The following is a 26,548-nucleotide window of genomic DNA, read 5'->3' on the forward strand; positions in this document are numbered from 1 at the left end:
AGTAAATCATTGCTAATGTTGATTCTGAAATAGGTCTATCTAATTTTTGACAACATTCATGATAAAAATTTCTCATTTTAGACATCATCCAGAGAGTTCATTTGCGGGGCTCATTCTTGGTGACCCGGGCAGCATGGGATCACATGAAGAAACAGAACTTTGGAAGGTAGAGTTGTATGTGGGTGTCAAGGGAGATTGGAGATGTTGTATGGGTTCTTGTGTATAGAGGAAAAGAATTGTTTTGATATTGAAAAATGTACCTCCAGATATGCACAGGCTTTTTAAGTATAGTTTTGGCACATGCTTCCCCACTAAATTGGCGTCAGTCACGGATCAGCTGAGCTGGACAACTTTTGTATTTCTTTTTACCTCCTACTTTTCATTATTAATGATTTTCCTGCCATTTTCTGATATTTTAGCAGTACAAACATGGAGGATTCAGCTGTGATTTATTCTCTAACCAAAATATCATTTTGTGTGTCCAGTGACCAACTGGGGAGAGATGAGTAGTTGTTTTCTACTAACTGGCACTGCTCAGACATGAGTTAGTCTTTATTGACCAGGAATGGTAGGACTCTTACAGTTGCATCTGTGTGACTCAGATGTGACCTAGTAAGTGGCTCCATGCTCTCTAATGTAAAGGCTATTATTTTTTTTAAGGCTATTCTTATTAACTTAGAGTTCACATACATCTACTAGAAGTAAATTGCTTGTGATGTATTTTCTTATTGGAGACTTCTGGTGTATCCTGATATTAGCAGTTTCTGAAAGTAGATGATATGATTTACTTTACTTGTTCTACTAAGTAGTGTAAGTAAGATTAGGTCAGATTTTCAGATGATACTGTTTTAATATGAGGCATTTAATATTATCCAGACAGGGAAAGGAGCAAAGTGATGAGGACTAAAGAATTAAGATTTCATGATCTAATATTTCTTACTAAGATTTTGACTTGTCAATTGGCAGTTTATTTTTTGTTTGTAAATAATTATTGTTGTTTTCAGTAGATAATGAATATGTATTCTTACACTTGAATTCATTTGTTCCTGACCAGGGATCCCTTTTTTTTTCTTTTTCAGAGATTCTTTTAAAACAATAAAATGTTATAGTAGAATTTTGAGAGATTACTTTTGTTATTAATTTAGGTATATTAATCGTGACTTTAAGAACCCAATGCCAGTATACAGAGTTTCTTTTGACAGGTATAATAGTAATGAAAAAGAAAAAAAAGTGCTTAGACTTGCAACATTATTAAAACAGAAAAGATGATGTTGAGAGATTGATTTTTCTTTTTAGAATCATCATGACTTCATCAGCTTCAGGAATATATGGCAACTTTGGCCAAGCAAATTATTGTGCTGCGAAACTGGGTCTTCTGGGCCTTTCAAACTGTCTTGCAGTGGAAGGCAAGAAAAACAACATTCATTGTAACACTATTGCCCCTACTGCTGGATCACGGATGACCCAAACCATTTTGCCTGAAGGTAAGTTTAAATTTTTCAGTGCTGTTCTCCATATATCTGTGTGGAGTGAACTTTGCCAAAGTATTTAATTTTTTGAGTAACTAAAAAATTTCCTTACAATTTAAAAAAGCATGATGTGTAATTTACATTCATTATATAAAATTTAGGAAAGCACAAACAGGAAAAATAAAAAAAATGACCCATAATTTTAACACAATGAGGTAAGCTTTCTCTTTGTGTAGGTAGACATACATATTTTTTTAACAGAATGAAGTAATAGCATTCTTACTGTTTCATAATAATTATTTTAAAAAATTTATGTAAAAATTAACAGATTAAAAAAAAATGATTTATAGAAGAATTGATCAGATAGTAAAGAGAGTGTTCATGTACTCCTCCTCCCACACAGTTACCCATATTTTTATCATCCTATGTCAGTGCGCTACATTTGTTACAACTGATGAACCAGTACTGATCCCTTCTTACTGGGTTGGCCAAAAAGTTTGTTTTGGTTTTTCCATACCATCTGATGGAGAAACCAGAGTGAACTTCTTGGCCAACCCAATATTACCTACAGTTTACTTTAGGGCTCATTCTTTAGGTTGTCCAATCACATAGGTTTCACAAATGTGTAATGTTCTGTACCCACCATCACAGATCATACAGAATGGTTTCACTTCCTGGAAAATCCCCTGTGTTCCGTCTCTTCATGCCACTCCTCTTTCTCCCAAATGTCTGAGAGGATTGAAGCTAGTTTCTTTTTATACTGAATAATATTACATGGTATGGAGGTGCCTCAATTTGTTTATTCATTCACCTATCAAGGAATATTTTGATTATTTCCAATTTTTTACAGTTATGAATAAAACTTCTGTGAATATTTGTGTGCAGGTTTTTGTGTGGGTGAAGTTTTCAACTCATTTTGTTAAATATTAAGGAGGATAATTGCTGGATTGTATGGTAAGACTAGCTTAGTAAGAAATTTCCAACCATCTTCCAAAATGACTGTATCATGCTTTATTGCCACTGACTGTCTGTGAGAGTTCTTGTTGCTCCACATCTTGGCCAGCATTTATTATTGTTAGTCTTTTGCATTTTAGTTCTTCTAATAGGTATGCATGGTATTTCACTGTTTTAATTTTCAGTTCCCTAATGACACATGATGTACATTTTTTCCTGTGCTTCTTTGCCATTTATTTGTCTTTTATGGTGATGTATCTGTTCAAGTCTTTTGATCATTTTTAAATTGGACTCTTTGTTTTCTTATTGTTGAGTTGTAAGAGTTCCCTGCAGATTTTAGAAACAAGTTCTTAATCAGATAAGTGTTTTGCAAAATATTTTTTTCTAATCTGTAACAGGTTTTTAAAATTCTCTTAATCTCTTTCACTTTTGAAGCATAATTTCACTGCTACAGAATTCTGGGTTTGTAATTTTTTTCTTTCAGCCCTTGAAATATTTCACTCCACTCTTCTATTGCTAACATGGTTTTTGAAGGGGAGTTTGACATAATTCTTTGTTTCTTGATGCATAATGTATATTTTTTTCCCTCTGTATTCCTCCAACATTTTCTCCTTGTTTTTCTGCAGTTTGAATATAGTATGTATAATAATAGGTGTAGATTTTTGCTATATGCTACTTGATATCCTGAGCTTCCTGGATCTATGGTTGGTATTTGTCATTAACTTTGGAAAATACTCAGCCATCAGTGCTTCAACTATTTCTTCTTCCTTTTTATTTATATTTTTTTCCTTCCGTTTCTGGTATCCCATTATGTGCCTATTTATCTTTTATAATTATACAATACCACAGTTCTTTTTTTCCTTCTTTTTTCTCTTTGTATTTCATGTCAGTTTGGGTAGTTTCTGGTAACATATATTCAGGCTTACTGATTCTTTTTTTCATTTCAGAATGTTACATTGTTTTTTAGCAGTTCCTTTTGATTTTTTTTCCAAAGCATTTCCTTCTGTCTGCTTATAGTAGTTATCTGTTCTTATAAATTGTCCACTTTTTCCCCTTAGAGCCCTCAGCATGTTAATTACAGTTATTTTAAATTCCAGGTTTGATAATTCCAAAATCTCTGCTATATTTGAGGCTATATCTCTGGTTTGAGGTTCTGTTTTGTTTTGTTTTTTGGCTGCACTGTGTGGCATGTGGGATCTTGGTTCCCTAATCAGGGACTGAACTCATGCCTTCTGTAATGAAAGTGCAGAATCGTAACCACTGAACTGCCAGGGAAGTCTGTTGAGGCTGGTTCTCATGCTTGCTTTGTCTCTTCAGCCTGTACTTTTTTTGTCTTTTAGCAGGCTTTGAAATTGTTGAAAACGGAACATGATGTGTTGAGGGAGTAGCTGGAAAGTGTGGTATATTGAACTTTATTGTGAGGTTTTATGTTTGTTTGGCCAGGAGTTGCTGCTGCTGCTGCTCAGTCGCTTCAGTCGTGTCCGACTCCGTGCGACCCCATAGACCGCAGCCCACCAGGCTCCCCTGTCCCTGGGATTCTCCAGGCAAGAACACTGGAGTGGGTTGCCATTTCCTTCTCCAAGGCCAGGAGTTAGATTGTGTTTATTGGTTGCTGTAGCTGTTGGTATCAGAAACTACATTTTCCTCTTTGTCCTTGTTTTTGTGTACCCTGTTGTCTTTGGGTTTCCTTAGATAACCTTTGTTAAAGAGTGTGTATGTTTGCAGCTGTCTCAGTTGTAATCTGCTGTTGTTATACTGGAGCCTTGTTGAAGTGACTGTAAGTTAATGGGAGGGAGGTGTGTTCTCTAATCTTATAATTACATCTCCATTTTTTTAGAAGATCAAAGCCCCTTTACACTGACTTTTAGAAGAGTTTCTTAGCCTCCCCCCGCCCCCCACCTCCCTTATTTGAGACAGGAGACTAGAGGGGCTTCACTTGTCTAATTGAAGCTCTGATAGTTTCCCTTAAGGATAGGCCTTTGTTAAGGAGAACAAAATGCTCTGGGCATATTTCAAAATGATTTTATTTTATTGACTTATTTTGTTACCCTCTCCCATTTTCACTGTGATATTTCAAAGCAAATCTCAGGCATTACTTCTCACCTAATATATACTTGGAAATGTGTCTCTCTAACAGATACGGACATTATAACCACAATGCCAGTATCACACTAAAATAATAATTCATTAACATTGTCTAATACTAAGTTTATATTAAAGCTTCCTAGTTACCTAAAAAGTATCTTTTTAGAGTTAGTTCATTCTACAAGGATCTAAATAAAACCCACAGGCATTTTGTTACTGTGCGTGTGTGTGTGTGTGTGTGTGTGTGTGTGTGTGTGTGTGCGCGCGTGCGCTCAATCACTCAGTCATATCTGACCCTTTGCGACCCCATGGACTGTAGCCCACCAGGCTCCTCTCTCCATGGAATTTTCTAGGCAAGAGTTTTGGAGTGGGTTGCCATTTCCTACTCCAGGGAATCTTTCTGACCTAGGGATAGAGCCCACATCTCTTGTGTCTCTAGCATTGGCAGGTAGATCTTTTTAGAGTTGGTTTATTCCCCAAGGATCTAAACAGAGCTCATAGGCATTTTGTTACTGTTTCTCTTCAGTTTCATTAACATGTAATAGTTCATTCTCCTTTTAAAAAAAGTGCCAATTATTTGCTGAAGGAACTACCAGTTCACCTATTCTATAGACTGTTCCTCATTCTTGATTTGAATTGCCCTTGCTCTTCTCTCGAAAATCAGCTGATCACATATGTGTAAGTCTATTTCTGGATTCTCTGTTTTGCTGTATTGATCTATGGGCCTGTCCTATTACTAATACCATGATGTTTTGATTACTATAGAGTAAGTCTTGGAATCAGGTAGTGGGAGTCTGCCAACTTTATGTTTTGAAAACATGAAACATAAATTTTTAAATTAAAAAATTTAAATGTATGATTGAGAACCAATGCTGATTTCAGTCAGTTCAGTTCAGTCACTCAGTCATGTCTGACTCTTTGCGACTCCATGGACTGCAGCACACCAGATATCCCTGTCCATCATCAACTCCTGGGGTTTACTCAGACTCATGTCCATTGAGTCAGTGATGCCATCCACCTTCAATCTTTCCCACCTTCAATCTTCCCACTTCCCATGTTCAATCTTCAATAAATGCTGATTTACTTGGTTATATAATAAATAGAATACTTGACTGGTATAAAACTGTGTATAGTTTCTGATACTCCTGGCTTTAACATATGTTTTAAAAAGAAAGTATCTATAATACTTTAAAAGTAGCTTCTGTGAAACAGTACAAACAATTGATGAGTGAAATTATTTTAAAATTAGCTGCTTCATGGAATGAAAGTGAAAGTGGCTCAGTCATGTCTGACTCTTTGAGACCCCATGGGCTATACAGTCCATGGAATTCTCCAGGCCAGAATACTGGAATGGGTAGCCTTTCCCTTCTCCAGGGGATCTTCCCAACCCAGGGTTCGAACCCAGGTCTCCTGCATTGCAAGCGGATACTTTACCAGCTGAACCATAAGGGAAGCCCAAGAATACTGGAGTGGGGGTAGCCTGTCCCTTCATGGAATACAAATGCTTATTCACAGTACCATTTTACCTGCTGCATTTGAGCTACCATTTGTTTTAGAACTCGCTGGCTTTTTCTAAGAACTGTGCTTAATCAGTTTGCTTTAGTGTTGAATAGTTATTTGTACCTGAGTTCTAATTTTTTTCCTTTTCCTTGTCAACATGGCCATTTAAAAAAGCCTTATTTAAAAACTCTCTATATTCTCATATCTTACTGAAGGAATTCTTGTTACAGAATGAGAGTATATGATGAAGAGATACAATTCACTTTTTTCTCCCTTTTAAGCATATATATATATATATATATATACACACACACACACAACAGCTGCATACATATGCAAAACAGCTTAGGTTACTGGTAAGAAATAAAGCATCAAAATGTAATCACCATCATGAACTTGCTGCTCAACCCAAGAACTGAAACATTACTTGCATCTAACTTTATATCTTCTATTCCTCTGCTTCATGCCAAGAGATAACCACTACTGAGATTTTTATGCTTATCATTTCTTTGCTAGATTTCTACCTTAGTCACTTTTTGTCATCAACTGTAGACTTTCTTGGGAAAGCAGCAAGTCTTCAAGAAAATATTGAAAACTATAACTTTTAAATTCGCTTTCCTTAGAGAATGTAATTTCCGTTAGTTTGGACATGTCTGTACCTCTAGAGAGGAGAAGGCAATGGCAACCCACTCCAGTACTCTTGCCTGGAAAATCCCATGGATGGAGGAGCCTGGTGGACTGCAGTCCATGGGGTCACTAAGAGTCAGACACGACTGAGCAACTTCACTTTCACTTTTCACTTTCATGCATTGGAGAAGGAAATGGCAACCCACTCCAGTGTTTTGCCTGGAGAATCTCAGGGACAAGGGAGCCTGGTGGGCTGCCGTATATGGGGTCGCACAGAGTTGGACACGACTGAAGCGACTTAGCAGTACCTCTAGAGAAGTTAAGTCAATGTTTAATGTAGTGTCTTTATGTCCACCAAACTCTACTGAAAGATATTGGGAGAATAAGATCTACTTTAGACAAGTAGCTTAGTCTTTCTAGACCTGTTTTCTCTTCCGTAAAAGAAGAGAATTATTGTAGGTCTGTTAATTTTTTTGTTTGTTTGTTTATTTATATTTTTGAGATTTTATTTTTATTTATTTATTTATTTTTACTTTACAATATTGTATTGGTTTTGCCATACATCAGCATGAATCTGCCACAGGTATATACGTGTTCCCCATCCTGAACCCCTCTCCCATCTCCCTCCCCATACCATCCCTCTGGGTCACCCCAGTGCACCAGCCCCAAGCGTCCTGTATCCTGCACCGAACCTAGACTGGCGATTTGTTTCTTATATGATATTATACATGTTTCAATGCCATTCTCCCAAATCATCTCACCCTCTCCCTCTCCCGCAGAGTCCAAAAGACTGTTCTATACTTCTGTGTCTCTTTTGCTGTCTTGCATACAGGGTTATTGTTACTATCTTTCTAAATTCCATATATATGCGTTACTATACTGTATTGGTGTTTTTCTTTCTGGCTTACTTCACTCTGTATAATAGGGTCCAGTTTCATCTACCTCATTAGAACTGATTCAAATGTATTCTTTTTCATGGCTGCATAATATTCCATTGTGTATATGTACCACAGCTTTCTTATCCATTCATCTGCTGATGGACATCTAGGTTGCTTCCACGTCCTGGCTATTATAAACAGTGCTGCGATGAACATTGGGGTACACATGTCTCTTTCAATTCTGGTTTCCTGGGTGTGTATGCCCATCAGTGAGATTGCTGGGTCATATGGCAGTTCTATTTCCAGTTTTTAAAGGAATCTCCACACTGTTCTCCATAGTGGCTGTACCAGTTTGCATTCCCACCAACAGTGTAAGAGGGTTCCTTTTTCTCCACACCCTCTCCAGCATTTATTGCTTGTAGACTTTTGGATTGCAGCCATTCTGACTGGCATGAAATGGTATCTTATTGTGGTTTTGATTTGCATTTCTCTGATAATGAGTGATGTTGAGCATCTTTTCATGTGTTTATTAGCCATCTGTATGTCTTCTTTGGAGAAATGTCTATTTAGTTCTTTGGCCCAATTTTGATTGGGTCATTTATTTTTCTGGAATTGAGCTGCAGAAATTGCTTGTATATTTTTGAGATTAGTTGTTTATCAGTTGCTTCATTTGCTATTATTTTCTCCCATTCCACAGGCTGTCTGTCTTTTCACCTTGCTTATAGTTTCCTTTGTTGTGCAGAAGCTTTTGATTTTAATTAGGTCCCATTTGTTTATTTTTGCTTTTATTTCCAGTATTCTGGGAGGTGGGTCATAGAGGATCCTGCTGTGATTTGTGTTGGAGAGTGTTTTGCTTATGTTCTCCTCTAGGAGTTTTATAGTTTCTGGTCTTACATTTAGATCTTTAATCCATTTTGAGTTTATTTTTGTGTATGGTGTTAGAAAGTGTTCTAGTTTCATTCTTTTACAAGTGGTTGACCAGTTTTCTCAGCACCACTTGTTAAAGAGATTGTCTTTAATCCATTGTATATTCTTGCCTCCTTTGTTGAAGATAAGGGAAATTTTGGCCACGGCAATCAGAGTAGAAAAAGAAATAAAAGGAATCCAGATTGGAAAAGAAGAAGTAAAACTCTCACTGTTTGCAGATGACATGATCCTCTACATAGAAAACCCTAAAGACTCCACCAGAAAATTACTAGAGCTAATCAATGAATATAATAAAGTTGCAGGATATAAAATCAGCACACAAAATCCCTTGCATTCCAATACACTAATAATGAGAAAATAGAAAAAGAAATTAAGGAAACAATTCCATTCACCATTGCAATGAAAAGAATAAAATACTTAGGAATATATCTACCTAAAGAAACTAAAGACCTATATATAGAAAACTATAAAACACTGGTGAAAGAAATCAAAGAGGACACTAATAGATGGAGAAATATACCATGTTCATGGATCAGAAGAATCAATATAGTGAAAATGAGTATACTCCCCAAAGCAATCTATAGATTCAATGCAATCCCTATCAAGCTACCAGCGGTATTTTTCACAGACCTAGAACAAATTTCACAATTTGTATGGAAATACAAAAAACCTTGACTAGCCAAAGCAATCTTGAGAAAGAAGAATGGAACTGGAGGAATCAACCTGCCTGACTTCAGGCTCTACTACAAAGCCACAGTCATCAAGACAGTATGGTACTGGCACAAAGACAGAAATATAAATCAATGGAACAAAATAGAAAGCCCAGAGATAAATCCACACACATGTAGGTCATTTTAAAAATATGCTTTAGATTCTAAATTTTTCTTATTTTAAATTTTGATATTATTACTTTTTTATAGTTTAGAAAAAGCCAAAAATTTATTTTGCCTCAGTGTTTTTCTTTTCTTCTGAAATATTCACTTACAGGCTATCAAAGGAATTATTTGTTAAAGAACCAGGTGTTCTGAGTAATGTGTGGAGACATCTGTAATTTCATTTTCCTCTTTGAAATATATTTGATCAATGGAAAGTCATATATGTAGCTTACATGTTTGTTACATGAAATGAGACATAATCTTAGGATGAATACCCATGAATTCCCCAAGTTGTATTAGTTATTTACTGCTTTGTAATACATTACTTCAAATTTTGTGGATTAAAGCAAGTATATAGTATCTCACAGTTTCTGGGGTCAGGAATACTATAAAGTGAAAGGTTTTTAGAGCTGCTCTTTCAGTTACAGGGACTGTAAATGTCATCTTTGTCACTTCAAAATGTAAAACTGTATTTTGTCATTTCACTATTAAAATTTACATTTATTTGATTCTTTAAAGTTTATAAGCTGTGTTAACAAATTATATCTCTTTTGAACCTTGGAACGACTTGGTAGAATGGGCAGGTAAAGCATTTTTTTTTTTTTTTTTTTTTTTTATGGTTGAGAGGTAGTAAACAATCATGTGCATAGTGGCAGGACAGGTAAAGCATTTTGACTACCATCTTACAGATGCAGACACATGCCCTTGAGAGTTAAGTGATGTTCTCAGTGCCCTAAGTTGCCTATGTGGCAGGGCTGGCAGTAAAATACAGGTGTTCATGCTCTTTGTGTAGCACCTTTCTGCCTGTTAAGTTGCTCACAGAAGGTATGCAACAGGAAGATATTTCCTGCCCTTTGTGACTCATCAGTAATGGCTGCATGGTCCATTTTGCATCATTATCTTACTATCATTACACTTGTCAGGGCTCTTTTATAGTTTTCTAGCTCCTGGGAGAGCAAAATAGTTTTGTGAATTGCTGGTATCTAAGTTCCTTATGCTGTGTATGCCTTTGCTTACCAGTCTTCGCTGAGACAGCTTTAACTTGTCTACTAAACAGAACGTTACTGACCTTGGAAGAGTATGTCTGATGCTTTCTGTATGCTTTTCTAGCATGAGCTGTTATGTTTAAAAACCTGAAAGTCTCCATTGGGATGAAAAGATTCTTCTAAAAGCCTTGGATGTTAATACTAATTCATTTTGTATATTTGATTTTTTTTCTTATTTAAAAAGTCTCTGAATCTATAAGTAAGGAATTTTTAGAAAATAAAGTAATTGATGGAATATGTATATATTCTTGTTTGTAAGGATTTTTTTGCTATTTATTTCAGATCTTCTGGAAGCCCTAAAGCCAGATTATGTGGCACCCCTGGTCCTTTGGCTTTGCCATGAGAGTTGTGAAGAAAATGGTGGCTTGTTTGAGGTATTCTGCACCTTTCTACTTTTTCCCAAAACAATATTTGTAAAATAAAATATAAAAAAAGATTCAAAAATTCATATTTTTCAATTTTTTATGCCTGTAAAAGTCTATATCAGTTGATATCACTTATGTGTATTTTTAATATTATATCTATGTTATAATTAAGGAACAAGTATGACTGATATCCTTTTTTGGGAAAGTAACAGCAACTTGTAAATTCTGTTTTTCCCTAGTTATTTTTTTCTGATGTTGTTGTCAGATGAAAGATTGTGATTTGTATGATGCATTTAGTCATACAGAAAATCTTATTTTTTTGATATTGAGATATTGAGTAATAAAGTGAAAGGCTAGAACTGATGGTTTAAAGTCAGCCAGGTTGTATTTTGATTTCTTGCTCTGGTAATTGCTGACTCTCTGGAGTAATGTACAGATTAATCTCCCTGAGTTCAGTTTTCTTGGGGTTTTGCTATGAGAACTGGAAATCATATTTTTAAACTTTTAGTATACATAGCAGTCACCCTTTAATTTTAACTATTATATCAGTATAGCAAGAATTCAGTCTGGGTATGAAAGATCAGTAAACATAAATTATTAGTTGTATTGCCTTTAAAAAGAAACTTTTCTATTTTTCCCTGTTGCAAAGCTTTATAAATGTTATAAAAATAAAAGCCACACATAATCACACCATCCAGTGAGATATACACACACACACACACATTTTGGCTGTGCCTGCAGCTTATAGGATCTTAGTTGCCTTGGGAGTGCAGCATGTCTTAACCACAGGCCTGCCATAAAAGTCCCTGTATTTTTGAGTCCTCATTTGAGTTTGATCTTTTTTTCTTTTCTAGCATGAGCTGTTATGTTTTAGATCATCCTCCTTTGTTTGATTCTCTGTGGTAATATGATAATAAACCTATTGAATGTGGAAATACATGACTCCAAAACTGTTTCTTGGTAGCAAAATAACCTGGCTCAGTTTGAAATTAATGATATATTAGTCTGATTTATTTGAGTAAAAAGCTGTTTAGTAAGTGAAAAGCAGTTTATACAGGTCTAAGCAGAGGTAGATACCTCCACTATCTTAATCACAGTCACAATTGATTGCGAATTGTAAAAATTAAAGGTGGAAAGAACTTTATGACCTAGGTTTATAGAAGATAAGATTTAATAATATGAAGCCCTGTGGAGCTCCAAATTTGGCCTGCATGTCTTATCATCTTATTAAGGGAGTTTTAAAAATCTATTTGTCTTTTATGTTTATATTTGTTATTAATTCTGTGAACAAAAATAACATATGCTTTTTTTTAGAAAACTTCAAATATGCAGGGGAAGATATAGAAGAAAATAAAATCATCCACATTACCACTATCCAGAGATTATTCCTATTCATATTTTTATGTATATTCTCTCCCAGTCTTTTATTAGATGTGCATTTTACATGGGTAGTCTCTCTTTTTTATATATGCATTTTACACACACACTCATCCATACACAGATAATTAGGATAATGCTGAGTGAAGTCTTGTGTTATTGCTTTATTTTACTACATCGTGGACATTTTTAGCAAGGGACACTGGGTATGCAAAATTGAGTACAAAATACGTAAGAGAGGTGTGTAATATCCTGACTTAAACCTCGAATGTAAGTTGCCACTTTGCAAAGTTTTGATAAATATCTAGAATGGCAGAGATGTTTTGGGTCAATTGGAGGTATTGTTTCTTAGCGCTTGAGACGAGTTTGCAGCTTGTGGCTTCACTCCCCAAATATGTTAAAAGATGATGTTTTTCTTGCCTGTTATCAGTGCCATGCCACCGACAGCCATCAAGGTTGATTGTCCTATTAATATATATAAAGGAAAGGGTAATTAAAAGCCACACTCTTGAACCTAGAGCCACTGAGAAGTGTGTTTGCTGATAATATCTTCTCTTATATGCATTGGAACACTGTAGTTATGGTGTTTGACGATAGGACAAAAAGGTTTTCTTCCGTCAGACATTTTCTTCTGAGGATTTCCTTGAATGACTTTTGGAAAAATATATTGTCTTTCTGCATGGTGATTAATGTATTTGGTCATTTGCCTTATCTATATATAAAGGTGTTTCATTAAAATGACTATGTAGTTCATTAAGTCAAATGCTGGTTTTGTTTTTTGTTAACTTTTTGTTTATTTATTTTTATTCATTAAGTCTTTGTAGAGGACATGTATTTCAAGTGATGCACTGGGCACATTTGGTATTTATATTGTTTAACCTTCATGGTTACCTCATGGAGAGTGTATTATTATCCTGATTTTACATAAGTGGAATCTTGGGTATAGGGAAGTCAAATAGTTTGACCAGGATTGCACAGCTAGTCAATAGAAGAACTGGTATCACACCTTGCAGAATCATGCTTACTACATATGTTTCTACTGTAGCTGCTGCTTAAGTTTTCTACTTTGATTGCATAAATAGTGCAGAGTCATGTGGGCCAGTGGGCTTTAGTAGATCTGTAGGTTTAGTAGATTTAGCATGTTTTTTCATCCATTGTCATCTAGCATTTTGATACTGTTAAATAGCTGTTTGTTTTTTTAAATTTTGAAAATTCTATTAGTAGTTCCACATTAGATGGTATAACTTTGTCCCCCTCTTTTTGGTAGGTTGGAGCAGGATGGATTGGAAAATGTAAGTGTCTTTTGATTTTTGGTTTGCTGTACATTATTTCCATATTTTTAAACCTGTATATCCAGTTAGAGCTGTCAAATGTCTAACTATAGGATCTAGTGCACGCATAATCAAACTCAAACATTGTTATAGCAAATACATCTTCTAAATAAAGGAAGTTGTCCTGCACGCCTGTACCATTTTCAGGGATCTTTTCAATTTTTTTTCCGGTTGGCAGTCCTTATTCAGTATGTCTTCTTCAGAGCTGGCTGTTTCTTCAGACAACACAGTTTCTGTGTTGATGTTTGTCTTTCCATGTCTCTGACACACCCCACATGGTTGTTCAGCAGAGGAGTGAGTGGGAGGGAGAGCATTTTTTGAAAAGATGGGAGAAGCTGTGTCCTAGATGGCTCAGCTGGCAGGTTCTCTACTTCTCTCATTGACTCTTTCCTTCCTTGGAGCTACTCTTCTTCAGCCCAGTAGTAAATTCATCTGGCTTCAGTCCTTTCTTCCCCCAGTTCTTAAATGCTGTGAGCTCCAAACTGGATAATTACTTTATGGCATTAAAAAAAAAGTTGTGAACATCCCAGTGTCCCAATTCAAGTTTTCAGTTGGATGTTGGTATTGAAATTAATTGAATTATTTAATAGTCTGCTATTAGTGGATGACATTGTTACAGTAGAGTATTATTAATGATCTATCCAGTTATGAAGTAACTTATATTATTCAAACATTTTTAAGTATCTTGTGATATCTTAAAGAAAGAAAGGTTAGGTATTGCAATAAAAGCCATATGTGGAACTTTATCAGTAGGACATCTCTAGAGGCTTCTGTCATTCCCCAAGACAAATCTTCAATTTAGTCATCATCAAAATCTGACCATTATGTTTAAATAAGGTTTCTAGTGATTATTTATTTCTGAGGCCTTATAAAAAAGAAACAGTGTTAAAAATCTTGGAACTTACACAGCAATGATGATTTTTGTGAATCTGGGCAATCAAGTTGACTCCCCCTGGATAGAGAAGAAGAGCAAAAGGAGGAAAAGAGAATTATTTGGGGCTGTCTGATACATTAATTTGATTATATGGAGTCTCTGACCTGTTATCATTTCAGTTTGCTATCCAGCAATGCTCTATTCTGTTCCGTTACCCTGAAGTGTAGTATCTAAGTGATCTGTGGTGATGAAGTCAGTCTTTTTGTGTGATTATATATAATTTAACTTTTCTGATTCAGTAATTCATCCTACCTTTAGTAGTATCTGGCATAGTCAGAGGAAAAAGAGGTTTTTTGCTTCAGCTTTAAATATTAAAAAAAAGAAGTTTAATACTATCTTAGTGGGTTTGTTATTTTAAGAATAAAATGCCATTTAAGGCTTGTAGTAAAAGTCTTTAGAAGTTAGAATCTTCTTTCCAAATTCCATCTTTCTTGAAGTTAAAAAAAAAAATCATTGGACTCATGAATTCTGCTTTCTGTCTATGTGTTCAGCATCTCAGTTTTGTTTCTATAACCAGTACGATGGGAGCGAAGCCTTGGAGCCCTTGTGAGACAGAGGACTCAGCCAATGACTCCTGAGGCAGTGAAGGCTAACTGGACGAAGATCTGTGATTTCGATAATGCCACCAAGCCTCGGAGTATTCAAGGTAAAGAAGTGAGTTCAGTCCTGCCTGGGGAATCAGAGGCAATAAAGCATTCTCTTCCCTTATGGAACTATCTTCTTAACTGTGCTAACTTAGATGCTCGAATCATCCATAGTACATTTTCTGCTCCAGTAACTAGAACTCTCCAACTTCAGATGTGTATGTTACTCCCACTGTCAGTTCATCAATTTTATTTTTGGCCTGTTACATTTTTTTTCAAGCCTCTTTTTATTTTTATTTATTTTAAAAATATGAGCATCTAGTGGTCTTTTTGTTTATTTATAATTGTGCTGGAACTTCATTGCTTTTGCATGGGCTTTCTCTAGCTGCAGAGAGCAGGGACTGGCTACTCTTTGTTGCAGTGCTGGGGCTTCTCATTGCAGTGGCTTCTCTTGTTTCAGAACACAGGTTCTAGAGCAGGTAGGGTCCAGTAGTTGCAGCCCACAGGCTCAGTAGCTGTGGCTTGTGGACCCTAGAGCACAAGGGCTTCAGTAGGAGTGGCATGCGAGCTTAGTTGCCCCTTTGTGTGTGGAATCTTCCTGGATCAACTATCAAACCTGTGTCACCTGCATTAGCTGGCAGATTCTTATCAGCTGTGCCACTAGGGAAGTCTAGTTTTTCCAGTTTTCTTATGATCCTAGTTTTTCAGTACATGTGTGATTGAGGGATGGTAGAAAGTGTTTACCCATTTGTGTTCAATGCATCTATTCCCCATCTGATGGTTGATTTCAGTCTTGCCATAGCTAATCACATGCTCCTTATCTGACTTGATTTTTTTTTTTTTTAATTTCCTCAAAAGTTTAAGTCTAGTTTATTTAGGCTTAGGGCTTTTCTATCTAGTGAATAGATTTTGCTTTGTTTTAGCACTTTGTCCTTGTTACTGTTTCTCTGCCTTTCTAAGATGTTCCTTACTCCTTTTATCACCTCTGCTAATCTCAGTGCTTCTTCAGAAAAACTCAAGCCCTAGATGTTCAACAACATCTTCCCAGATATTCTGGCTTTCATGGATCTCTCTCTTTGTTGAGCTCTCCCGCTTGAGTGTCTAATCACAACTGCTTTCCACTGCTTTTTTTTTTTTTTTTCGTAAGTAGGTGGTTTCTTAACTGGAGAGTTCTTTTGGAGGCAGAGACTATATCTTGTGTGTCCTTCTTTTGTATTTGGTGCTAGGGTAGTGCTGAACTCATAGAAAGCATTTAGTAAATGCTTGTTATCTTGAGTTACTGAATTGTCTATGGTATGCCACAGGAAATGACCAATAAAAATTATATTGTTTTTGCTAGTATAACTCATGTATATATATAGTATATGAAATTTAAAGGGCCTGTCTAGGAAAGATCATGAATTGGAATTCTTTACAGGAAAATTATTTTTCCCCCAGCATTATATTTAATATTCAATAGAAGAATATATCTGAAAAATGACTAGCCTGTTATTTTTCTTTTTATCCTAATGATGCTTCCCTGTCTGCTGGTACACTTGCTGAAATATTCGTTATGCTTTTCTCAATCAGAGTATGATTGTTATGTCATTTGCAGTATCATTTTCTGTATTCTTTTTTTTAGTATTTGAGGTAAATTTAGTCTATGAATAGCAATCACCTATCAATGAAAATGAAGAAAAAGAAAAAAGGAAGAAATATCTTAAAAACTTTTCTCTGATGTCAGAATTCCACTTTATTGCCTTAAAAATATTAGACTAATTCTTTGTCAGTTGCTTTGTTTGCTATTATTTTCTCCCACTCTGAAGGCTGTCTTTTCACCTTGCTTATAGTTTTCTTCATTGTCAAATGTTTTTTAAGTTTAATTAGGTCCCATTTGTTTATTTTTGCTTTTATTTCCATTACTCTGGGAGGTGGGTCATAGAGGATCTTGCTGTGACTTATGTCAGAGAGTGTTTTGCCTGTTTTCCTCTATGAGTTTTATAGTTAATCTCAAAAATATACAAACAACTCCTGCAGCTCAATGCCAGAAAAATAAACGACTCAATCAAAAATGGGCCAAAGAACTAAACAGACATTTCTCCAAAGAAGACATACAGATGGGTAACAAACACATGAAAAGATGCTCAACATCACTCATTATCAGAGAAAAGCAAATCAAAACCACAGTGAGGTACCATCTCACGCCAGTCAGAATGGCTGCTATCCAAAAGTCTACAAGCAATAAATGCTGGAGAGGGTGTGGAGAAAAGGGAACCCTCTTACAGTATTGGTAGGAATGCAAACTAGTACAGCCACTATGGAGAACAGTGTGGAGAGTCCTTAAAAAACTGAAAATAGAACTGCCTTATGACCCAGCAATCCCACTGCTGGGCATTCACATTGAGGAGACCAGAATTGAAAGAGACTTGTGTACCCCAATGCTCATTGCAGCACTGTTTATAATAGCCAGGACATGGAAGCAACCTAGATGTCCATCACCAGATGAATGGATAAGAAGGCTGTGGTACATATACACAGTGGAGTATTATTTAGCTATTAAAAAGAACACATTTGAATCAGTTCTAATGAGGTGGATGAAACTGGAGCCTATTATACCAAGTGAAGTCAGTGAGAAAAACACCAATACAGTATATTAACACATATATATGGAGTTTAGAAAGATGGTAATGACAACCCTATATGTGAGACAATAAAAGAGACATAGATACAAAGAACAGACATTTGGACTCTGTGGGAGAAGGCAGGGGTGGGATGATTTGATAGAACAGCATTGAAACAGTATATTACCGTATGTGAAATAGATGACCAGTCTAAGTTTGATGCATGAAACAGGGCACTCAAAGCCGGTACACTGGGACAACCCAGAGGGATGGGATGGGGAGGGAGGTGAGAGGGGGGTTCGGGATGGGGGACACATGTACACCCGTGGCTGATTCATGTCAATGTATGGCAAAAACCACTATGGTATTGTAAAGTAATTAGCCTCCAATTAAAATAGATAAATTAATTTTAAAAAGTATTAGACTAATATAAAGAAAAAGCTAACTAATGAATTATGTACTTATACATGAAAAGATACCCCTAGTATTTGAAGTAGAGGAAAAAACCTTACATTGTTTGTGAAATCGAGACTTTCCAAGCACCCATATCAGTGTTCTCATTTTACAGATGATGGAACTAAATTTCAGAAAAGTTGAATAAGTGGGCCTCACTTTCTCAGTGTTTGAGCCAAGAGTTAATTCAGGTGGTCTGTTTGTGAGTTCAGTACTGTCAGTCTGTACCAAGGTAGTTGTTTAGTCGTGGAGTTGTGTCAGGCTCCAGGAGAGGCTCCTCTGTCCATGGGATTTCCCAGGCAAGAATACTGAAGTGTGTTGCCATTTCCTTCTCCAGGGGGTCTTCCTGACTCGGGGATCATACCTGCGTCTCCTGCCTTGGCAGGTGGTTTCTTTACTGCTGTGCCACCAGGGAGCCCTGATGCTTTCAGTAAAGTGGCCTCCTATCTAGGCAGCAACCTAAATGGGGTGGTAAGAGAAGCATTAGTAGGCAAGAAACTTCTCCACTAGCTTCACCAGGAATGGCAGAAACCCTTGGTCATCTCTGTAGTCTAGGTACCATTTTTGTCTGAGTTTAGGAGAAGGCCCATGTTTATAAGGTTTGTTAGGAAGGTCCCAGAGCTTTTGGAATCTTAAGGCACATGTGGATGCTCCATGAGTCTCTTTAATTAACCTTTTAGATCTCAGACTAGCAGCTTCTGACCTCTCTCTGGAGTCACTGGTCATAATGGTTGGTTTTCTGGGGAAGAATTTTCAGTAATATTTTCTGAGATTACCTGTACAGAGACCTGGGGGGTAATCTTGACGTTGTTGCATCCTGGAGGAGGGGTGATGGTGGGGAAAGAAGGGAAATTATTTTTCCCTCCACCAGCTTTGAATTGTATGCCTGCGGACAAGGGTCCCACTTTACAGAATTGTAAAATGGCTCAAGAGACTTTGGAAAACTCTGAGCCTCCTTAGAATCATAACCTGAAACACTCAGTTATCTCGTCTGCTCAGTCTTTCACATTTTTTTCCTGTAATAATAGCCTGACATCATATAGTCAGTTCATGAACACAAGTGAAGTTTCTGTAGTAGGTTTGCTGGATATTACAGGCGTGGTTATCTAAAGCATTGTAGTTTTTCTTAGTCACATGTGTAACAAAAGCATTTTTTTTTTTTTGTAGAAAACTTTTATTTGGATTTCACCAGGGGAACATTAGCTCTTTATGACTCTTGAAAGGTGATGCTTTTGTGATCTTTATGTAATAGGTTTACCAAAGCACTCTGTCTTATTTAAGTTTCAGTATCCTAAAGAGAAAATTCAGTTTGTGCATCTTTAGTTATCCTACAGTTGAGGGACTTGAATTTCATGACTGAAAATTCTTTTCAGTACAAATGAAATATAGTTCTATATAAGAAAAATCTGGAAGTTTGTTATGTATGTCACTTTTTTTTTTGGTATACCTCTATTTAAATGGCACTGTGTAATAACTGGCTAGATGTTTCACATATGCAAATATTTTTCCTGTACCTTAGTGGGAGTGGTATTTTTAAATTTATTTTTAATTGGAGGACAATTGCTTTATAATGTTCTACTGGTTTCTGCTATACAACAACATGAATCAGCTCTAAGTATACATATATCCCCTCCCTCTTGAGCCTCTCTTCCACCTTCCCTCTCCCCTGGACCCCATCCCTCCCTGTCATCACAGAGAAGCAAGCTGAGTTCCTTGTGCTATATAGAAGCTTCCCACTAACTATCTGTTTTACACATAGCTAGTGTATATATCGGAGAAGGCAATGGCACCCCACTGCAGTACTCTTGCCTGGAAAATCCCATGGGCGGAGGAGCCTGGTAGGCTGCAGTCCATGGGGTTGCAAAGAGTTGGACACAACTGAGCGACTTCACTTTCACTTTTCACTTTCATGGGTTGGAGAAGGAAATGGCAACCCACTCCAGTGTTCTTGCCTGGAGAGTCCCGGGGACAGCAGATTCTGGTGGGCTGCCATCTCTGGGGTCACACAGAGTCTGACACAACGGAAGCGACTTAACAGCAGCAGGGTATATATGTCGATGCTACTGTCTCATTTCGTCACCTGCCCTTCCCCTGCTGTGTCCACAAGTCCATTTTCTATGTCTGCATCTCTATTCCTGTCCTGCAAATTGGTTCATCAGTACTGTTTTCCTGGATTCCATATATATGCATTAATATATGATATTTGGGCTTCCCAGGTGGCACTAGTCGTAAAGAACCTGTCTGCCAGTGCAGGAGATGTAAGAGACGTGGGTTTGATCCCTGAGTTGGGAAGATCCCCTGGAGAAGGCCATGGCAAACCTCTTCAGTACTCTTGCTTGGAGAACCCCATGGATTGAAAAGCCTGGTGGGCTACAGTTCATAGGGTCGCAAAGAGTCAGACGTGACTGAAGCAACTTAGCACATCACATATGATATTTACTTTTCTCTTTCTGACTGACTTCATTCTGTATAACAGACTCGAGGTTCGTCGACCTTGGAGTGATTTTTTAAAATTAATTTTTATTGGAGTATAGTTGATTTACAATGTTGTGTTAGTTTCTGTTGTACAGCAAAGTGAATCAGTTATACATGTATCCACTCTTTTCTGGATTCGTTTCCCATTTAGTCATTATGGAGTACTGAGTAGAATTCCCTGTGCTATACGGTAGGTACTTATTAGATATGTGTTTTATGTGTAGTCGTGTATATACATCAATTACAATTTCCCAGTTTATTCCTTCCCCTCTCCTCTTCTCCCTTGGTAACCACTGGTTTGTTTTATACACCTATAACTCTGTTTAATAAGTAAGTTCATTTGTATCATTTTTTTTTAGATTCTACATATAAGTGATATTGCGGGTATTTGTCTTTCTTTCTGACTTACGTCACTCAGTATGACAATCTCTGGGTCCACCCATGTCTTTATTTAACATTATTTCAGTTCTTTTTATGGCTGAGTAATATTCCTATATATATATATATATATATACCACATTGTTATCCATTCATCCATCGATGGATAAAAAGCATTATTATTATTATTATTTATTATCCTTTTTGTTTTTTTAGAGTCCATTGGCAATATAGTTGAAGCTCTAAATAAAATAAATTCAGGTGGAGAAGTTTCAGCAAATCCTACCAGTCATGCAACATCAGCAGCCACATCTGAATTTGTAAGTGGAGGAGAAAACCTAAAACTGTGCCTTCTCTAAAGATTTCTTCTTTTCTTTCCTTTTTTTCTTTCTCTTTGCTTTCATGCAAAAAGTGGTTTTCCGAGCTATTAATTTATTGTTAAATAGGAAAGATAAGTGACCATAAAACTGTATAAAACATGTGCTAAATATGTATAAAATTTGAATGAATTAAGGTTAAAATATTAAATGTAACTTTTACTTACTCTTCTTCAGTGTGTCTTTTGTATTTTGGAGCATTTTGATAATCATACTTTCATCACTTTCTAACTTTTTAGAAAAGGATATTTAGTTTAGTGCTTCTTCTGAGTCATGTCTTTTAAGAGAAAGCATTGACAGATTGTATTTTGGAAATATGTCAACATGGCTGCAAGTAAAAAGTCTCCACTGTATCAGAAAGTCTAATAGAAGTCTGGTTATAGCTCTCGTGAAGTTTACTGATTAACTATCTCTGGTGCATCTCCTTTTTTTTTTTTTTAAATTGTAGTGCATAAATAAGAAATAAATAATTTGACACATTCAGTTGTGGTGTTCTGTGACTCACGGCAGACATAGTGATAAAATAAACAATCTAATTTTAACTCTGAGAATATGATCAGTTTATAAATGTGACTTTACTCTGTTGGCCCACTTTTTGGTTAAAGGCCAGATAGTAAATATTTTAGGCTAGATGGACCATACACTGTTTCTGACACATAATCTTATTTTTCTTTTATTAGACCACTCTTAAAAGATGTAAAAAATCATTCTTAAGTCTTGGCTGTTGTTTGTTGACTCCTGCTTAGAATGAAAGTGATCAAAACTTGGACATCATTCTTTTATAACCTAATATGCTTCACAAATTCGCTAGGCAGGTCATCACTAAGTAGAAAATACAGTATCCAGTTAGATAAAGAACAACCTGGGTAACGACTTAAGGAAAAAACTAATTTTAGATCCACCCATTATGAGGGAGTCTAATTTATAATAAGCACTAAGCAGCGTTTTGCTCTACTGTTTATACTTTTATATAATAGAGTTTGCAGAGCTGTTCACTATCCCCATTTAAAATAAAATTATTTTTTATAATTTTGAGTAGCTAACAATCACTGAATTAATAGGGTTTTTCATCATCAGAGACAGGAAGCTTGAATGACATATCCTATCTGTTAGCAGGAAGCAGGCAATAAAAAAGTCAGTCAGTCAGTTCAGTTCAGTCGCTTAGTTCTGTCCGACTCTTTGTGACCCCGTGAATCGCAGCACGCCTCCCTGTCCATCACCAACTCCTGGAGTTCACTCAGATTCACGTCCATCGAGTCGGTGATGCCATCCAGCCATCTCATCCTCTGTCATCCCCTTCTCCTCCTGCCCCCAATTCCTCCCAGCATCAGAGTCTTTTCCAATGAGTCAACTCTTCACATGAGGTGGCCAGAGTACTGGAGTTTCAGCTTTAGCATCATTCCTTCAAAGAAATCCCAGGGTTGATCTCCTTCAGAATGGACTGGTTGGATCTCCTTGCAGTCCAAGGGACTCTCAAGAGTCTTCTCCAACACCACAGTTCAAAAGCATCAATTCTTCGGCACTCAGCTTTCTTCACAGTCCAACTCTCACATCCATACATGACCACTGGAAAAACCATAGCCTTGACTAGACGGACCTTAGTTGGCAAAGTAATGTCTCTGCCTTTGAATATGCTGTCTAGGTTGGTCATAACTTTTCTTCCAAGGATAAGCGTCTTTTAATTTCATGGCTGCAGTCACCATCTGCAGTGATTTTGGAGCCCCCCAAAATAAAGTCTGACACTGTTTCCACTGTTTCCCCATCTATTTGACATGAAGTGATGGGACCAGATGCCATGATCTTCGTTTTCTGAATGTTGAGCTTTAAGCCAACTTTTTCACTCTCGTCTTTCACTTTCATCAAGAGGCTTTTTAGTTCCTCTTCACTTTCTGCCATAAGGGCGATGTCATCTGCATATCTGAGGTTGTTATTTCTCCCGGCAGTCTTGATTCCAGCTTGTGCTTCTTCCAGCCCGGCGTTTCTCATGATGTACTCTGCATAGAAGTTAAATAAGCAGGGTTACAATATAGAGCCTTGACGTACTCCTTTTCCTATTTAGAACCAGTCTGTTGTTCCATGTCCCGTTCTAACTGTTGCTTCCTGACCTGCATATAGGTTTCTCAAGAGGCAGGTCACGTGGTCTGGTATTCCCATCTCTTTCAGAATTTTCCACAGTTAATAGTGATCCATACAGTCAAAGGCTTTGGCATAGTCAATAAAGCAGAAGTAGATGTTTTTCTGGAACTCTCTTGCTTTTTCCATGATCCAGCAGATGTTGGCAATTTGATCTCTGGTTCCTCTGCCTTTTCTAAAACCAGCTTGAACATCTGGAAGTTCATGGTTCACGTATTGCTGAAGCCTGGCTTGGAGAATTTTGAGCATTACTTTACTAGCATGTGAAGTGAGTGTAATTGTGCAGTAGTTTGAGCATTCTTTGGTATTGCTTTCTTTGGGATTGGAATGAAAACTGACCTTTTCCAGTCCTGTGGCCACTGCTGAATTTTCCAAATTTGCTGGCATATTGAGTGCAGCACTTTACAGCATCATCTTTCAGGATTTGAAACAGCTCCACTGGAATTCCATCACCTCTACTAGCTTTGTTCATAGTGATGCTTTCTAAGGCCCACTTGACTTCACATTCCAGGATGTCTGGCTCTAGGTCAGTCGTCACAACATCATGATTATCTTGGTCATGAAGATCTTTTTTGTACAGTTCTTCTGTGTATTCTTGCCACCTCTTCTTAATATCTTCTGCTTCTGTTAGGTCCATACCATTTCTGTCCTTTATTGAGCCCATCTTTGCATGAAATTGTCTCTTGGTATCTTTAATTTTCTTGAAGAGATCTCTAGTCTTTCCCATTCTGTTGTTTTCCTCTATTTCTTTGAATTGATCGCTGAGGAAGGCTTTCTTACCTCTTCTTGCTGTTCTTTGGAACTCTGCATTCAGATGCTTATATCTTTCCCTTTCTCCTTTGCTTTTCGCTTCTCTTCTTTTCACAGCTATTTTTAAGGCCTCCTCAGACAGCCATTTTGCCTTTTTGCATTTCTTTTCCATGGGGATGGTCTTGATCCCTGTCTCCTGTACAGTGTCATGAACCTCCATCCATAATTCATCAGGCACTCTATCTATCAGATCTAGTCCCTTAAATCTATTTCTCACTTCCATTGTATAATCATAAGGGATTTGATTTAGGTCATACCTGAATGGTCTAGTGGTTTTCCCTACTTTCTTCAATTTGAGTCTGAATTTGGCAATAAGGAGTTCATGATTTGAGCCACAATCAGCTCCTGGTCTTGTTTTTGTTGACTGTATAGAGCTTCTCCATCTTTGGCTGCAAAGAATATAATCAGTTTGATTTTGGTGTTGACCATCTGGTGATGTCCATGTGTAGAGTCTTCTCTCGTGTTGTTGGAAGAGGATGTTTGCTATGACCAGTGCATTTTCTTGGCAAAACTCTATTAGCCTTTGCCCTGCTTCATTCTGTATTCCAAAGCCAAATTTGCCTGTTACTCCAGGTGTTTCTTGACTTCCTACTTTTGCATTCCAGTCCCCTATAATGAAAACGATATCATTTTTGGGTGTTAGTTCTAAAAAGTCTTGTAGGTCTTCATAGAACCGTTCAATTTCAGCTTCTTCAGCGTTACTGCTTGAGGCATAGACTTGGATTACTGTGATATTGAATGGTTTGCCTTGGAAACGAACTGAGATCATTTTGTCGTTTTTGAGATTGTATCCAAGTACTGCATTTTGGACTCTTGTTGACCATGATGGCTACTCCATTTCTTCTAAGGAATTCCTTCCTGCAGTAGTAGATATACTGGTCATCTGAGTTAAATTCACCCATTCCAGTCCATTTTAGTTCGCTGATTCCTAGAATGTCGATGTTCACTCCTGCCATCTCCTGTTTGACCACTTCCAATTTGCCTTGATTCATGGACCTGACATTCCAGGTTCCTATGCAATATTGCTCTTTACAGCATCAGACCTTGCTTCTATCACCAGTTACATCCACAACTGGGTATTGTTTTTGCTTTGGCTCCATCTCTTCATCCTTTCTGGAGTTATTTCTCCATTGATCTCCAGTAGCATATTGGGCACCTACTGACCTGGGAGTTCCTCTTTCAGTATCCTATCAAATTGCCTTTTTATACTGTTCAATGGGTTCTCAAGGCAGGATACTGAAGTGGTTTGCCATTCCCTTTTCCAGTGGACGACATTTTGTCAGACCTCTCCACGATGACCCGCCCATCTTGGGTGGCCCCATGGGCATGGCCTAGTTTCATTGAGTTAGACAAGCCTGTGGTCCTAGTGTGATTAGATTGGCTATTTTTCTGTGAGTATGGTTTCAGTGTGTCTGCCCTCTGATGCCCTTTGGCAACACCTACTGTCTTACTTGGGTTTCTCTTACCTTGGACGTGGGTTATAAAAAAGTACTTATTTCTAAATGAAATCTTTTTCCACGTGTTTTTAATTGTTTTTATTAAAAAATGAAATGTAATGAAACATATTCCATCACATTAACTAATACACCATTCTATTTACAAAACTAAATATGTAACAGTTAATAGTTTTGAAAAGTTAAAATTTGATAAGAATATCAGTGAAAAAATGATTTTCTACAATTGATCCACAGGCTGGAGCTATTGGTCATAAATTTCCTCCATTTTATTCTTCTTATGCGGAGCTGGACACTATTATGTATGCCCTTGGAGTGGGAGCATCAATCAAGGAGCCAAAAGATATGAAATTTATTTATGAAGGGAGTTCTGATTTCTCCTGTTTGCCAACCTTTGGAGTTATTCTTGCTCAGAAATCTATAATGAGTGGAGGATTAGCAGAGATTCCTGGGCTTTCAATCAACTTAGCAAAGGTATGCATAATAAGAAATCTTTATTCTGTTTTTCTGTTTCTTGTAATATGATTGATAAATGTCACATTTATCAGTGTGTGTGTGTGTGTGATGCATTAATGCAATAGTATGTCGTGGTTGATTCAAGAATAAAGATTTAACACGTCTTTTGATTTTTCTTTTTAAGAACAGAAGGGTAGGCAGTTGAAAAGGCAAGCAAAAAGAAGAAAACAACAATTATGTCCAGTCCTGCAACCTTGGCATAATGTTATTAATTCTCTCTCTGTCATTAGTTGCTATTTGACCAAAAGTAAATAGCTTCTCTAAGCTTCAGTTTCCTTATGTGTAAGTTCTGTATGATAATCATTACCTGATCATAGTGATGAAGGAGCAAGAGGAAAGAGTATATGAAACAGAATAGGTGAAAAAGGCCCAAGGCAGGTGCATACTTAGCTTAATTTTG

At 36.9% G+C, this 26,548-nt stretch overlaps 1 protein-coding gene across 2 annotated transcripts in view; it reads left to right on the forward strand.

Annotated features, from left to right (window-relative positions):
- Positions 1 to 26,548, forward strand: part of HSD17B4 (hydroxysteroid 17-beta dehydrogenase 4) — a 103,468-nt gene that overhangs the window by 33,586 nt on the left and 43,334 nt on the right. For both annotated transcript variants that reach the window (XM_040241695.1, XM_040241696.1), the window contains exons 7-13: positions 82 to 166; positions 1,297 to 1,484; positions 10,644 to 10,735; positions 13,371 to 13,395; positions 14,886 to 15,014; positions 21,075 to 21,178; positions 25,870 to 26,106. In XM_040241695.1, the coding sequence (XP_040097629.1) occupies positions 82 to 166; positions 1,297 to 1,484; positions 10,644 to 10,735; positions 13,371 to 13,395; positions 14,886 to 15,014; positions 21,075 to 21,178; positions 25,870 to 26,106 (860 nt within the window). The remainder of the gene's footprint in view (positions 1 to 81; positions 167 to 1,296; positions 1,485 to 10,643; positions 10,736 to 13,370; positions 13,396 to 14,885; positions 15,015 to 21,074; positions 21,179 to 25,869; positions 26,107 to 26,548) is intronic.

Source organism: Oryx dammah, unplaced genomic scaffold (assembly GCF_014754425.2).
Source record: "Oryx dammah isolate SB20612 unplaced genomic scaffold, SCBI_Odam_1.1 HiC_scaffold_5, whole genome shotgun sequence".
In the NCBI taxonomy this organism is placed as follows: domain Eukaryota; kingdom Metazoa; phylum Chordata; class Mammalia; order Artiodactyla; family Bovidae; genus Oryx; species Oryx dammah.